At 35.5% G+C, this 17,356-nt stretch overlaps 1 protein-coding gene across 1 annotated transcript in view; it reads right to left on the bottom strand.

Moving 5' to 3' along the window:
- Positions 1–6,693, bottom strand: part of LOC100589965 (transmembrane serine protease 11D) — a 63,688-nt gene extending 56,995 nt beyond the window's left edge. Inside the window, exon 1 of the mRNA XM_003268426.2 lies at positions 6,617–6,693. Within this exon, the coding sequence (XP_003268474.1) occupies positions 6,617–6,624 (8 nt within the window). The 5' untranslated portion in view covers positions 6,625–6,693. The remainder of the gene's footprint in view (positions 1–6,616) is intronic.
- Between the last annotated feature and the right edge of the window lie 10,663 nt (positions 6,694–17,356).

Genomic DNA, 17,356 nt, shown 5'->3' with positions numbered 1-17,356 from the left:
GGAGACTTGGAAAAGTGCAAATTCCTGTACTGAATCCAATACCCACCCAGACTATTTCAGTAGGTCTGGTCTTGCATCTCAGAGTTCTGCATTTTATACAAGCAGCCTGGGGGATTCAGAGAGAGATAAACCAAAAATTATGCCTGAGAAACATTGATCTGTACGTGATTTTCAGACTACAATATCCAGCTGCATCTTTCACATATCTCTATTCAGTGCTTAGAATTCAGCATTTGCAAAGCTGAATTGATCATCTTCTTTCTGATTCTCACAACCTTCCTTTGCCCCGTCGAATAGGCCCTTTTCTGGCATTTTCTTTCTCAGTAAATGATGCCAAAATTCACGAAGTTACTCTTGTGAAAAACCTGAAAATCATACTTGACACCTCTCTCATCCCTCACATCCAAATGAATGTCAAATCTGGTTCTTTCGACTTCTTAGACGTATCTCAAGTTGTATTGCAAGTCCCACCACTTTATCCAAGCCACGTTTATCCTTTTTCTGAAATACTGAACTAGCCTCCAACTAGTCTCCCTTCATCAAAAGATACTTCCTTTCTCCACAGAGATTGTTCTCTATATGAAGCTAGAATCATCTTTTAAAAACCATCATGGCACATGTATACCTGTGTAACAAACCTGCACATTCTGCACATGTACCCCAGAACTTAAAGTATAATAAAAAAAAGAAAACTGGGTAATTTATAAAGAAAAAAATTCTAATGTAATAACATCTCTGCCCTGCTACGTCTTTAACAATTTTGTGTTTGAGGATATAATCCCAGATTCTTAATATAGTCTTCAAAAACCAGCATGATCTGTTTCTTGCCTGCCTTTAAATTTCTGCTTAAACAATGCTTCCTCAGAGAAGTCTTCCATGAGCTTCTAGCCTGGTTTAGTTTTCACTATTATAATACTTATTTCAGTGTCATTGTATTAAACAAATCATAATGAAATTACATATTTCCATGTTAATCACTGGAACAGTTGTCTTTTGGATGGGAAGGTTTGTAGTTTTCAGTAAAGACTACCTTTTGCTCTACTGAGATTTCCACAGAGTAAATGTTTTCAGTGATGGTTGTTTCTATTTATCTTGATTACCCAAAGTCCTTAAACTGTTCTTCATAGCACCATCACAACTATAATTAGATAGGTATTTGTCTAATGTATTTTAGTGTCTGTCTTCCCAGCAAGCACCATGAGAACAAGGTCTGGGCCTTTTTGTTCCAGTGCTGTCTATCTAGCACCTAACAGCTCTTCACTCAAATTAGACACTCAATGAATGAATGAATGAATAAAGTATAATATAAGGAGTAATTGGCCAGGCGCAGTGGCTCACACCTGTAATCCCAGCACTTTGGGAGGCCGAGGTGGGCGGATCATGAGGTCAGGAGTTTGAGACCAGCCTGACCAATGTGGTGAAACCCCGTCTCTACTAAAAATACAAAAATTAGCCGGGCGTGAGGGTGTGCACCTGCAATCCCAGCTACTCAGGAAGCTGAGGCAGGAGAATCACTTGAACCCAGGAGGCAGAGGTCGCAGTGAGCCAAGATTGCACCACTGCACTCCAGCCTTGGCGAGAGAGGGAGATTCTGTCTCAAAAAACATATATATATATGGAGTAGTTATATATATCATAAAATATGTATAAGTATAAATAAAGCACTAGGATATTTAGGATTCAAAATGGTTTATTTTGCCATATGATATTAAAAGTTGCTTCAAAGTAAGAGCATTTTGTGTTTTCCAGTGAATGATAGTGGACTTAAGGGACATTAGGGACATTCCCTAATGTCCTATGGAATCATTAGCTTATGTAATATTGAAAACCATGAGACTGATGGAATCACACAGAATGTAAGAAGAAGAAAAACATTTAAGGCCGGGAGCAGTGGCTCACGCCTGCAATCCCAACACTTTGGGAGGCCAAGGCGGGCGGATCACGAGGTCAGGAGATCGAGACCATCCTGGCTAACACGGTGAAACCCCGTCTCTACTAAAAATACAAAAAATTAGCCGGGCGCGGTGGCGGGCGCCTGTAGTCCCAGCTACTCGGGAGGCTGAAGCAGGAGAATGGCATGAACTTGGGAAGCGGAGCTTGCAGTGAGCCGAGATCACACCACTGCACTCCAGCCTGGGCGACAGGGCGAGACTCTGTCTCAAAAAAAAAAAAAGAAAAGAAAAGAAAAGCACTTAAACTCTGGGGACAGGAAAATTAGTAGAATCTAGTAACAGAAACTGAGAAAGTTTGACTCATGGGATAAGCAAAAAACCAGGAAAGAATGGTGTTTTGGAAGCTTTGTGAAGATCACGTTTCAAGAAAAGAATGGTCTCTGGTGGAGTGATTATGTAAACTCACTGAGATCTGACCACTGGATTTTGCAATTTGGAGCAAGACAGGAGCTATTTCAGAGCTGTGAAGATCAGAAACTATTTGCACTGGGAAAAGGGAGGATAGATTAAAGATAAAAATACATACACCATGTGACTCAGAAAATCTATTTCTAGGAACATATCCAAGAGAAACTCTTGCATGTTTGTACCATTGGACCTGTGTAAGAATATTCAGTGCTACATTATCTGTAATGACAATATACTAGAAAAGTGGATATTTAAGTTATGGGACAGTCTTACAATGAAATATTATATAGCTATGAACATGAATAAGCTATGCACACTTTATTGTATATAACATACATAATATTGATCTCATTTATATGACTTTCAAAGGCAGGTGGAATTAAACCATAAGTTTTTTAGGAATATATCCATGAATGGTGAAACCATGAAGAAAATGAAAGAAATTAAGATACCATGCCATGTAACAGTTACATTGTGAAAGGTGGGGAAAGGTCAGTTAGTAGACAGGAGGTGCCCATGGGGTCTTCTAAGATACTGGTGATGCTATTTTTATTAATAGATGTCTCGTACCAAGAGGTTCATTTTTTAAAATTAGACTTTATATGTGATGTGTTTAACAATAAAAAATTAAAAAGCAAAAGGAGAGAATGGAGGAAGAAAATAAAAATAGAGGCAATAGGTTTAGACAGATCTTTAGAATAGTTTTGCTTTTAAGAGCAGGAGATGAGAAATGATGCAATAGCCGGACAGGAGATATGGGTCAAGGGAGGGATTTTTTTTTAATTGGGGATAGTATGGCCTGTCTTTATGCTGACAAATATTCAGCAGAGAAGGAAACATTACATCTTAATTTATTCTTGCGCTTTTAAATTCAGGTAGATATCTTGGCCAAGAAGTAAGCTTGTCAGAATAAAAACTTGTCTAGTTTAGAAAAAATATACTCAGTGGCTTTTATTTATTTATAATTTTTAATCTTTTTTTTGAGACAGGTTTTTGCTCTGTCACCCCAGCTGGAGTGCAGTGGCATGATCATAGCTCACTGTGACACTGAACTTCTGGATTCAAGTGATCCTCCTACCTCGGCCTTCAGAGAATACAGGGAATACATGTACCACCATGCCCATCAATGACTTATTGCTCCACTGTCTTGAACCCTGAGCGCATATATTATTTTATTAATCACTGATACACTTGTTCAAACCTCTGGCAAATGGATATTGTAAATATTCCATAGAATCTGCTTTTTCTTTCTGGTGAATGACTCATCAGTATAAACTTTTCCAAAGTCCATTTTTATTTACAACTATCTTAGGCAGTTATCCAATTAATGACTTTAGACTTGGGATGGTGCTTTTATTTTACATGTCATGAGCATATACTAAAGCTAGAGAAAGAATACTCCCCAAAACTGTGAAATCATGCCAAGTCTTCTTTGCTCAAAAGAACGAGATCCTTCAAATGGGAGCAATACCTTTTAAGAAATTAGATTGGATAACTTTAAGTTCCCTTACAACAGTAAATATTGATTCCCTTCCTCGTGACTTATTTTAGGGGTGCCAGTCATAGCTATTTGGGAGTTGCAGTAGTGTAAGTGTTAGGTAAGTAATGAATTACTGAGAAAATAGATTGGGAGTGCCTTCTGGAAGACAAGTTGGCAGTGGCATGGGATAATTTGCTAGGAAGTACACAATCCCAGATGACTGACTGCAGCTAATCTTCCTGTGTGCAGGCCCATCCCACACCATCAGTAGAAACACATTTGGGCCAAATGCGCAGCTGTTTTAGCTTGTGGCCCAAGATTTTATAGGCAACAGCTTGTACTTTAAATGCACTATTTTGGGCTTTATGACTGTAAATATAAATTGGTGTCCACCTGCCTAATTTCTAGGAAGAAATATGTTCTTTGCCTAATGATTTACAATTTTAAGCATGTTCTTCTAAGTTCCTATAGCAGCTCAAAAACCGGGATTGAAACAACAGGCAGAATTTGGAATGCGTTTTTGACAGCGATGGCTCTTCCCCCTGCTGACTTTTGTCTCAGGGTCTTTTGGACTGTTGGGAGGCAGGGCATCTGATTGTCTTTGGCATGTCTCTGCAGTCAGTTAATCATGTCTTGAGCACAGACAAAAGGGAAGAAAATGGAAATAAGATTTGTTTGGTAGGAGGAGTCCTGCTAAGACTTGTCTGTCCCTGAGCTGAGATATGCTCATTTACCTTAAATCTTTCCGTAAACTACATTCCGAATTCCAGTTTATAAATCTTTTTCTTATTTCCCAAACCTCATCTCACACGTTTTATGTAATCTGGTGGGCACAGATATTCCCTTGGTGAACCTGAGAAAATCTAGAGTGACCAAGGATCTGAAATGAGTAACACAGCTGTTCAGGTGCCTGGGCCCTATGGTAGAATTTCCTTCTTCAGAGAAGGGAAGAAGGTAGATAAAGAAAGAGCATTTCATCTTACAGCAGCTTGGAAGAGAGCTGGGAGTTTAATTTTTATAAAAAAGCAATGAAACCATCCAAGGCAGCCCATTCCAACCAAAAGTATTTCAGAATTACCTGAAGATTTATCTAAAATTATGCCAAAATTACCTAGAATTACCTAAAAAAAGTATATTGTACAATTTAATTTCCTTTCCGTTACATGATATGAATACCTAGCTACTATTTATTAATAGTAGATACAGATGATTAAAGAGATAAAATATTCCAAAAAGTGTGATCCTTAGAAACCAAAATTCCACAGAAGAGTTCTTTGTAATTGGCAAGGTTGACTCTGAGTGTCAAATTTCCTGTACAATGATGGATCAACTTAGAAATTTGATTGATTCAAAGCCTTCTGAAATTGTGCAACTCTTTCAGGATTTATATTATTTACATGCCTTCTTTTATTATTTCCCATTGAATGATGTTTTGATATACACTTGGCTGCTTGTAAGGGCAATATTTTAAAATCAGAGCAATTTCTTTAAAATTAAAATATTTCAGCAAAATACATTTTAAAATGCACTATATTACCCAAATAATATTACACTGTTATAGATAGTTTAAGAATAATAAAAAATATAATTCATAAACTCACTGCTTTAGTATAACAAACCCGATTAATGTTCTACGTTCTTTATTAGACTTTCTCCCACGTATAGCTTTACAAAGTAGTAGTTGATGAGTAAATACAATTTCGTGATTTGTTTTTTTTCACATAAAATAAGAACAAACTCAGTATGTAAATTACTTCATAGGTTTTTAAGCTACTTTAATAAATTTCTTATGTCTATTACATGAATATGAAATAATTTTATTTCTTCTATCACTGGAAGCTTAGACAGCTATCCACTTTTCACTCATATATATATATATTCAAGTGCATATAATTGTATATATATTTTTATTATTTAAAATGGTTTGACTTTTGATTGAATTTTCCAATGTTCAGGGGATTTAAAATAAATTCACCCACACTTACTATAGCAAACTCATTGTTCATGCTTTTGTTCATCCTTTCAGCATGACTTATCAGTATGATGTTTTTCTGTAGTCACAGAAAAATAATGTGCATAATATATACACTTATGTGCACACATAAACATACCAAGTTATATAATTATTTCATTGTTTTGAGATTTTAACGTTTGACTTGATTATCTCACAACTTTTTGCTTTCTTTGTGTGAAAGTATATGAAAATACTTATTCATTAACTAAAAAGAAAACCAGAGAGTTATTATTTTCTCTTAAATGTTAGCAGGAACTTTCTTGAAAATAATTCCACAACTATATAAAAAGTAGAAAAATACCGTCTTTGCTTTCTAAAAGTGTACTTTAGGATTTATGGCATATTTATTTAATAGCTAGCAATAAAACTGTAATGGAAGTCAAAACACAGAATCCTCAAAAAGTTCCAAACAGCACAAGAATTATTTACTGATTGCAATTTTAAAATCCACACACCACTTTTTGAAATGTTGCACATGAGAAACAAAACCACTTCCTTATTTAAAGATATGTTGTCATAATGCTAAGCTGTATTTTTGTGGTTATTTGTTTTATAAAAAATTCAGTTAAACAACTATGTACCTTATGGAAATAATATCAAGCATATTATCTAAAAAATATCCAAGAGTTTCAATGAAGTTTTCAGAGAAGTAACTAGAAGATTGCTAGACACAGTCAAAATTTCCTAAGCTTCTTTATATTTTTCCCACACTGTAAGATACAGTAAAACTTTAAAAGCTACAAAGACAAAAACAGGACTTACCTATACATTTTAATCCTTAATGAAGAGGTTCTTTTTTCTGCCTACTCAACTGCTTTGAGATTCCCACTCAAATGAATGACTCTCCTGTATTACGTGTGATCTATAGTTGAGGACAAAGGAGGAAATCTCATGTTAATTAAAATCTAACTTGTTAAACAAGTTTGAGGGAATCAACAAACCAATAGTATGACTTGTGGAAGATAATCAGAAATAGAGAATTTCACAAATTGGTAAGAAATGTATTTATTCTGGTAAATTGAGATTAAATACAATTACAATTGACAGGTAGTTTATGAAAGCCTGTGACTGCTTCACAATTGTAGAGTCACTTTTAGTTCAAGAGGATTTGACACTTATTTTGCTCGTGTTATCATATTGTCATTCACCTCATTCCTCAGCACAGCCAGCCAAGAACTATCAGAATATACTTTCCATACATTAATGGGCACTACCTCTGAATTCCCTCGTTTGTATGATTAAATGCGGTTTTTCTCACAATATGTGAAACAGAGCAGTAATTGAGTAGATGCACAAAGTAAGACAAGCAAACAGAATAGTTGGAACTAAAATCCACTTTGTCTTTTTCCAACTATGATCATTTGAAAAAGATACTCTAACACTACTACTAGAAGAGGAGCAGACAGAAGAAGACAGTAGGAGTGTGTAGGGTGTTAGGGTAAGGCTGGAGAGCTCAAGACAGCAGACAAGACTAGCACGGAGGGGAAAAAGGGCATTCCTGTCTAACATTGCAAAGAAGCAGGATATAAATTTGGAACGTTATACTGGGGTTACTTTGTGAGAACTAATGAATGCTAAAGAATTGGAACTTGTAATAGAATTATTACAATATTATTATTAGTACAATATGAATTCTAGTCTTAGCTTTTTCACCAACTAATTGTGTAGCTTAAGGGAAAAAATTTACTTATTTCTCCATGAGTCACATGTATCTACTAAGAAAATGGGAAGCTGAATCAGGAGGTCTTAGAAGACTCTTTCAATTATAAAATTCTATGACTTCATCTGGTAAAGCACTGACAACTAATGGTTAAATTTACTCCAATACTGCGACTTCAGATGTGTTCAGTTACTTGACTTTTTTTTATATAATGTGCAAATCAAACAACGGAGACAGGAATAAGTGGTTATTCTCTACCCTTCCCAAATATATTTTTTACATACAGTATCTCATGCCTCACATTCTGCCATTGGTTTATTTTTTAGCAAAAAATACATAAATATAATAAGATTTAAAAGTTTAAAAAATAAAGTTACCTAAACAAACCATTTTTAAATTTTACATGTTAACTTCAAGTACCTTTAAATACAGTTATATCATGGTATATAATTTTGTATTATGCTTTTTATACTTAATATTATTTCACAAATATATCGCTTTACTAATTTTTATTTTTAGTAGCTATATATTTATAACTTTGTATTTTTATATAATTTAAAACTCACAAATATGGTACCAAGATTCATCAATTATTAGCAGTTTTAATGGTTGCATTTTAAAAGGTAAATCATATTACATTGAATGGACTTATCATAAAGCACCAAAGTTATCTTCTAGTGTGAAGTATTTAGACATTTTCTATTTTTTATTGTAGATGATGCTTTGAATGACCACCTTCACAAACATAGTTTTTCTTTGTCATCCTACAGCTGAATTTTTCTTCAGAATAAACTGAAGAGGCTTATTGAGCCAAGTAATTTAAATATTTTAATGGCTTATAAAATTATACTTTTGTTTTAATAATTTTTACTAGGATTTAAAGTGTTATTTTCTGTTTTTTGCTTACAGAAATTTTCTCTAATTATGCATGCTCCTTCTTGTATGTCTTTTTATTTCCTGGAATACTCAGCAGCAAAGGCCTTTTTACCACGTAGGTACTTACTCAACATATGTTGTTCAGATGTCTCGTAATTAACGTATTAGCGCAGATCCCAGTGCCCTGTTACTATTCACAACAGAACTTGGGGATGAGTCGGGGGAAAGGCATGGGGAAAATTGAATTCAGTCTGAAAGTGACTTCCTGTGTGATGAGCTCAACACAGAAAGGGAGGTGGGGCAGGAAATTATGGTTTGTGAGGCAAAGGAATTGTTCATAACAGGGGCCAGTTTAAAGATGTTGACTCTTCATCTTTAGATCCTCAGGGAGTGGCAGGATAGGCCTTGACCTATTCTCTTTTTAAGAGATTGCATGAATGAGAAATGTAGAATCACATTATACAAAAAATATAAGTCCTCTGCCCTCTGGTTACAGGCTGCTTTTATTCTCCTGGTTGAACAGTCACAAAACCAAGGCAGCTAGACTGAGAAGGAATGACAGGAACAGTTTTCAGGGACATAGTAGAGATCATTTATATTTCTGGAAGATGAACTATGCAATGTAAGAACTATTAAGATTGGTTCTTTTGCCTGCTGATGGGGAGAGAGTGTGGTTAAGAGACCCATGAAATCTTAAACTCTGGACATATTTCCCTGCAAATGTGTATTAACACGCTTGGTTTAGAAGGAAGTATGAATCATTCAATGGAACCATCATAACAATATTAGCAGAAAAAAACCAACCAAAAAGCAGGTGACCTAAGAAGGTGTGGGCCAGTAGTGTGTTTTTGAATTTGAAGTTTGTTTAGTCATCAAGTTCAGGAAAGCACAGTCATATGGCTATGGTAGGCAATATATTTGTCATGACCTCCCTCATAGAGTTACTGTAAAAATAGAAAAAAAAGATAATGGATGTGCTCACCATATGAAAGCTATAAATGTTATTTAAATACAAGTATTTATATTTGTTATAAACGTAAATTTTAAAATTGGGTAATAATTGGATTTTGCAAATGTGGCTAAATGTAATTTTGTGCTTATGACTTGCAGGTAGTTGGAGGCAAAGGTACAAGTACATTCTACCATGTTTCAAAGGCGTTTGTCTATTCAGAAGGCATGATGTAGTAGAAACAGTATTCTCTTTGGAGTTAGAATACACTTTAAATAAAATCTTGACTCTCCTCTTTACCACCCAGCAAGGTCAGGAAAAGTTATTTATCTCTGCAAGCCTGAGAGTTTTTTTAACATGTAAAAATTGAGTTAAAATACCATTCTCATAGTGTTGCGGAAACTAAATTTAGTCAAATCAAATCAATGAACTAATAAATGTAAAGCACTTGTCATGTTCAGTAGTTCACAGAGTACTTGTTCTCAAGGCAGTGTGTGTGTGTGTGTGTGTGTGTGTGTGTAGGGGTCATAATCTCTAAGGAGTGGAGAGCTCATACAATTTGAAACTGGTCCTGGATGTTTCCAAAATACTGCCGCCCGCTTAGATTGGCATGTTCTTTGGCTTCTACAAATCGGTCTTATTCCTAAAGCATTCATACAAACATGGTTTAAGAAATCCAACACTCGTTACAACCTATGATGGCTTTCATGTTGACAGTCAGTTATTTTCTTATGTTTTCTACAAGTAATTTTTTTTTACCTGCACTTAACCATAGGAGGCCAAAGAAACATCTTGACTAGAGGCATTCTTTAATCTTGTTAAAGGAAGAAGTGTGTATCCTCTACCCCTCTCCTAAGTTCTCTGTATCAGTCCCTTTGAGCTGCATAGAGTTGTTTTCTTATATGGAGAGTAATTTTCACTTTCCTGCATGCATTCACAAATTTTACTCTTGTAATTTTTCTCCACAATGAGAAAAGCAATCAGAGCAAATAAATATAATACATTTAGTATGCAACATCATACATTATTTCACATACTGGAGGGTCTGGCTGATAAACTCTGTTATTAAAGAGATACTACTATGTATTAAAATAGATATTACATAGTATCTATTTTAAGAATTATTACATTATAAATTTATGACTGTTGGTCTTAGCTGGCCCTTCAATACTGCCTAGCAATACAGCTAGGTTTCCCTGGTCAGTGTCAAGCATAGGGTTTATTAAAACCATTTCAAATCTTTCTACTCTTCCCCAATATGAATTTTCCATTCCTTATTCACTGCACTTGCCTTCAACAGATGACTTACCTTTTTACTACTGGAAAAACAAAAGAGAAGCCTTCAGATGGACACTCCCTCCACTTCCTGCTATCATGTCCACAGATCTGTACCCATCTGTCCATATTCTTCCTGTTACAGCAGAAGAGGTTTTGTCATCCCTTGGGAGGCTAATCTTTTCATTGTGCTCTGTATTCACGTCGTCTTCTTTCCTTTTTCTAAACCTGTTTCTCCAGTATTCCCTATTTCCACAAGTCCACTCCCATTCACCCAGCTTTGAACCCCAGAAACCTAACAAACTAAGGTGTCATCCTTGACTCTATCTCTTTTCTTGGTGCCCTATATACATAAATATTTATTGAACCAATTTCTTTCCCTCTCATCCCCACTGCCACCACATGACTCCAGGCCACTGTAATCATTAGCTTGATTACTGTCACAGCCTTCTGATTAGCCCTTCCACCTCTAATCCTTTTCCCACTCTGGTTTACTCAGCTACAAGAATGATGTTTACAAATTGAATTATGTCACTATTCTTTTAAAAACTCTTCAGTAGCTTCCCGTACACTTAAGATAGAATCTGTTCTCCTTAACATGGGTGGCAACGCTCTGTAGTATCTGGCCCTTGCCCACCTTTCATGCTCATTCCCACCATACCTCTAATACTCTACACTCTATCCATTGAATTTCTTTTAGTTGCTTTAATATGCTACCTCTCTATCTCTTCCAGTTCTGTTCCTTTAGCTTGGATTATCTTCTCCTACCTCTTTCAATAATTTTTTTTCTTAGTTCCGAAATCCGAATGATCATTAAGGTCTACTTCTAGGCTTTTTCTCTTTGGGTAGGTTGGTTCCTCTGCAGTGTGATCCAACATCAGTTTGCTTCTCCTCCTATACGCATTACAACACTCGGTATACTTTTTTATTTTATTTTGAGACAGGGTCTCTCTCCATTGCTTATGCAGGAGTGCATTGGTATGATTGTGTCTCACTGTAGCCTTGAACTCCTGGGCTCAAGCAATCTTCCCACCTTGGCCTCCCTAGTAGCTGGGACTACAGGTGTGCACAACCATGCTCAGCTAATATTTTAATTTTTTATAGAGGTGGGGTCTTGCTAGATTGCCTAAGTTGGTCTTAAACTTTTGGCCTCAAGCTATCCTCCTGCCTTGGCCTCCCAAAGTGCTGGGATTATAGGAATGAGCCACTGTGCCTGGCCTCAGCATACTTTTTTGAAATTTGTCTACACAATAGACAATAGAGTCCACAAAAGAAAGGATTGCTATGTTCTCAGAGCCTGTCACCCCTACGTGGCATGGGGTTACTTTCTGATACTGCAACTATGTTTCAGCTGTTACAAAATTCACTCTTACAGCAGACATGGAGATATCCTTCAGTTCCTTCTTCAAGACAAAGCTTGGTGCTTAACTGCAGAGAGTATGAGTATCTGCCTTTAACTGTAGATTTGTTTTTTATTTAGGTATGGTGAGGCTAACCAATGAAGAGAAGATTGTCACTGAAAAGACAGTTTGTTACTCACATTTCCCAAGAGGAGGGTGCACACCATGCCACACAGTGAAGCACCAGGGTCACTTAGAAGGAAAGGGGTGACATGAACTCATCATTTTTTATGGCTACATAGTATTCCATGGTGTATATGTGCCACATTCTCTTAATCCAGTCTATCGTTGTTGGACATTTGGCTTGGTTCCAAGTCTTTGCTATTGTGAATAGTGCCGCAATAAACATACGTGTGCATGTGTCTTTATAGCAGCATGATTTATAGTCCTTTGGGTATATACCCAGTAATGGGATGGCTGGGTCAAATGGTATTTCTAGTTCTAGATCCCTGAGGAATCGCCACACTGATTTCCACAATGGTTGAACTAGTTTACAGTCCCACCAACAGTGTAAAAGTGTTCCTATTTCTCCACATCCTCTCCAGCACCTGTTGTTTCCTGACTTTTTAATGATCGCCATTCTAACTGGTGTGAGATGGTATCTCACTGTGGTTTTGATTTGCATTTCTCTGATGGCCACTGATGATGAGCATTTCTTCATGTGTTTTTTGGCTGCATAAATGTCTTCTTTTGAGAAGTGTCTGTTCATGTCCTTCGCCCACTTTTTGATGGGGTTGTTTGTTTTTTTCTTGTAAATTTGTTTGAGTTCATTGTAGATTCTGGATATTAGCCTTTTGTCAGATGAGTAGGTTGCAAAAATTTTCTCCCATTCTGTAGGTTGCCTATTCACTCTGACGGTAGTTTCTTTTGCTGTGCAGAAGCTCTTTAGTTTAATGAGATCCCATTTGTCAATTTTGGCTTTTGTTGCCATTGCTTTTGGTGTTTTAGACGTGAAGTCCTTGCCCACGCCTATGATGAGTTCATGTCCTTTGTAGGGACATGGATGAAACTGGAAATCATCATTCTCAGTAAACTATCGCAAGGCCAGAAAACCAAACGCCGCATGTTCTCACTCATAGGTGGGAATTGAACAATGAGAACTCATGGACACAGGAAGGGGAACATCACACTCTGGGGACTGTTGTGGGGTGGGGGGAGGGGGGAGGGACAGCATTAGGAGATATACCTAATGCTAAATGACGAGTTAATGGGTGCAGCACACCAACATGGCACATGGATACATATGTAACAAACCTGCACATTGTGCACATGTACCCTAAAACTTAAAGCATAATAATAATAAAATTAAATTAAATTAAATTTTAAAAAAAGAAATGCAACTAATATTTTTGTGTTGATTTTTGTACTTTGCAACTTAACTGAATTTATCAGTTCTAATGGTTTTTTTGGTGGAGTCTTTAGGTTTTTCCAAATATAAGATTATATCATCCGCAAACAAGGATAATTCGACTTCTTCCTTTCTAATTTGAATGCCCTTTATTTCCTTCTTTTATCTCATTGCTCTAGCCAGGACTTCCAGTACTACTTCGAATAACAGTGGTGAAAATGGGCACCCTTGTCATGTTCCTGATCTTAAAAAAGAGACTTTCAGTTTTTCCCCATTCAGTATGATACTAGCTATGGGTCTGTCATATCTGGATTTTATTATGTTGAGGTATGTTCTTTCTATACCCAAATTTTAGATGATTTTTATTATGAAGGGATGTTGAATTTTATCAAATGATTTTTCAGCATCAATTGAAATGATCATATGGCTTTTATCCTTCATTCTGTTGATATAATGGATCACATTAATTGATTGCCTATGTTAACCCATCATTTCATTCCAGAAATAAATCCCATTTGATTATGATGAATAATCTTTTTAATGTATTGTTTAATTTGGTTTGCTAGTATTTTTGGAGGATATTTGCATCAATATTCACCAGAGATATTGGCCTGTAGTTTCCTTTTTTTGGCTAGTCTTCGATTTTGGTATGAAGGTAATTCTGCCCTTGTAGAGTGAATTTGGAAGTATTTCCTTCTCCTCTGTTGTTTGTAGTATTTTGAGTAGTATTGGTATCAGTTTTTGTTTAAGTGTTTGGTAGAATTCAGTAGTGAAGCCATTGGGTCCCAGGATTTTATTTACTGGGAGATATTTTATTATAGCTTCAATCTCATTACTTGTTATTTGTCTATTAAGGTTTTAGATTTCTTCATGGTTCAGTCTTGGTAGGTGGTATGTGTCTAGGAATTTGTTCATTTCTTCTAGGTTTTCCAACTTTTTGACATATGGTTGCTTATAGTAGCTGCTAATGATCCTTTGAATTTCTGTGATATCAGATGTAATGTCTCCTTTTTCATCTTTGACTTTATTTATTTGAACTGTCTCTCTTTTTCTTAGTCCAGTTAATGGTTTATCAATTTTGTTTATCTTTTCAAAAAACTGACTTTTTGTTTCATTGATTTTTTTGTATTTTTTTCATTTAAATTTCATTTTTTTCTGCTCTGATCTTTATTATTTATTTTCATCTACTAATTTTGGGTTTGGTTTGCTCTTGCTTTTCTAGTTCTTTAAGATGCGTCAGTAGGTTGTTTATATGAAGTTGTTTTTTTCTTTTTTTTTTTGATGTAGACACTTATAGCTATAAACTTCTCTCTTAGTACTGCTTTTGCTGTATTTTATAGGTTATAGTATGTTGTGTTTCCATTATCATTTGTTTCAAGAATTTTTTTTAATTTCCTTTTTAATTTCTTCAATGACCTACCTACTGGTCATTCAGGAGTACATTATTTAACTTACATATATTTGTATAGTTTCCCAAATTTCTCTTGTTATTGCTTTTTAGTTCTATTCTGTGGTGGTCAGATAAGATGCTGGATACTATTTCAATTTTAAAAAATGTTTTAAGTCTTGTTTTGTGACCTAACATGTGCTGTATCCTTGGGAATGATTCATTTGCTGAAGAAAAACAATGTGTATTCTGCAGCCATGGGATGAGATGTTCTGTAAATTTCTATTAGGCCATTTGGTCTATGGTGCAGATTAAGTCTGATGTTTTTTTATCAATTTTCTGTCTTGAAGATCTATCCTTTGCTGAAAGTCAGATATTGAAGTCTCCAGCTATTATTGTATTGGGTCTATCTCTTTCTCTAACTCTGATCATATTTGCCTTATATATCTGGGTGCTCCAGTGTTTGGTGCATATACATTTAAAATTGTCATATCTCTTGCTGAATTGACCCTTTTATATTAATATAGTGACCTTCTTTGTCTCTTCATATAGTTTTTGTCTTGAAATCTATTTTGTCTGACATAAGTATAGCTACTCTTGCTCTTTTCTGGTCTCCGTTGGCATGGAATACCTTTTTACATCCCTGTGTCTTTATAGGTAAAATATGTTTCTTGTAGGCAACAGATCATTGGGTCTTTAAAAAAAAATCCATTCAGCTGTTCTGTGCCTTTTGATTGAAGAACTTAGTCCATTTACAATCAATGTTATTATTGGTAAGTAGAGGCAAATTTGAGCCATTTTGTTATTTGTTTTCTGATGGTTTTGTGATCCTCTCTTCCTTATTTCTTTTTCTCCTGTCTTCCTTTTAGTGAAGGTGATTTTCTCTGGTGATACAATTTAGTTTTTTGCTTTTTATTTTTTGTGTATCTGTTGTTTCTTTTTTTGATTTGAGGTTACCATGAGGCTTGCAAATACTATCTTACAACCCATTATTTTAAGCTGATAACAATTTAACACTGTTTTCATAAACAAACAAACTAGCCAATACAAAACTAACAAAGACTTTATGCCTTAATGTAATTCCCCTGCTTTTTAACTTTTTATTGTTTCTATTTAATCTTATTGTACTGTCTTTGTCTTGAATAGTTATTGCAGTTATTGTTTTTGATTGGTTCATCATTTAGTCTTTCTACTTAAGAGTAGTTTACACACCACATTTACTGTTATAATATTCTGTGTTTTTCTATGTATTTCCTATTATCAGTGAGTTTTGTACTTTCTTATCTCTTATTTTATTAACATCCTTCTCTCTCTTATTGAAGTACTCCCTGTAGCAATTCTTGTAGGACAGGTCTGGTGTTGATGAAATCTCTCAGCTTTTGATTGTCTGAGAAAGTCTTCATTTCTCCTTTATGTTTGAAATACAAATTCGCTGGATATACGCTTTTGGGGTAAATATTTTTTCCTTCAGCACTTTAAATATGTCATGCTACTCTTTCCTGACCAGTAAGGTTTCCAATGAAAAGTCTGCTGCCAGATGTATTAGAGCTCCAATGTATGTCATTTGTTTCTTTTCTCTTATTGCTTTTAGGATCCTTTCTTTATCTTTGGCCTTTGAGAATTTGATTATCAAATGCCTTGAAGTAGTCCTCTTTGGGTTAAATTGGCTTGGTGTTCTTTCACCTTCTTGTCCTTGGATATGGATATCTTTCTCTAGGTTTGTAAAGTTCTTCATTATTATCCCTTGAATGAAACTCTTCTACCTCTATCTCTTTCTCTATTTCCTCTTTAAGGCCAAAAACTCTTAATTTGCCCTTTTTAGGCTATTTTCTAAATCTCATAGGTGTGCTTCTTTTTTTTTTAATTCTTTCTTCTTTTGTTTCATCTGACTGAATTTTCAAATACCCTATCTTCAGGCTCACTGATTTTTTCTTCTGTTTGATTACTTCTGCTATTAAAAAACTCTGATGCATTCTTCAGTATTCCAACTGCATTTTTCAACTCCAGAGTTTCTGCTTAGTTCTTTCTAATTATTTCAATCTCTTTGTTAAATTTACCTGGTTGCATTCTGTATTCCTTCTCTGTCTTGTCTTTAATTTCTTTGAGTTTCTTCAACATGGCTATTTTGAATTATCTGTTTTAAAGTTCACATATCTTTCTTTGTCCAGGATTGGTCCCTGGTGACTTATTTTGTTCATTTGATGAGGTCACATTTTGCCTGGATGTTGTTAATGCTTGTAAATGTTCTTCAGTGTCTGAGCTTTGAAGAGTTAGGTATTTATTATAGTTTTCTCAATCTGGGCTTATTTGTACCCATCCTTCTTGGGAAGGCTTTCCAGATATTCAAAAGGACTTGAGTGTTGTGATCCAAGCTCTGTCTGCTTTAAGGGGGCACCCAAGGCCCAGTAACACTGTGGTTCTTGCAGATTCAAAGAGTACTGCCTTGATGGTCTTGGACAAGTTCTGAAAGAATTCTCTGGATTACCAGGCAGAGACTCTTGTTCTCTTTCCTTACTTTCTCCAAAGTGAATGAAGTCTCTCTCTCTCTCTGTTCTAAGACACCTGAAACTGGGGATGGTGTAACACATCATCACTACTACTAGAACT

Source organism: Nomascus leucogenys, chromosome 9 (assembly GCF_006542625.1).
Source record: "Nomascus leucogenys isolate Asia chromosome 9, Asia_NLE_v1, whole genome shotgun sequence".
Taxonomy (NCBI): Eukaryota; Metazoa; Chordata; class Mammalia; order Primates; family Hylobatidae; genus Nomascus; species Nomascus leucogenys.
Note: the sequence above shows the minus strand (reverse complement) of the source record. Positions and strands in the feature narration are given on the sequence as shown.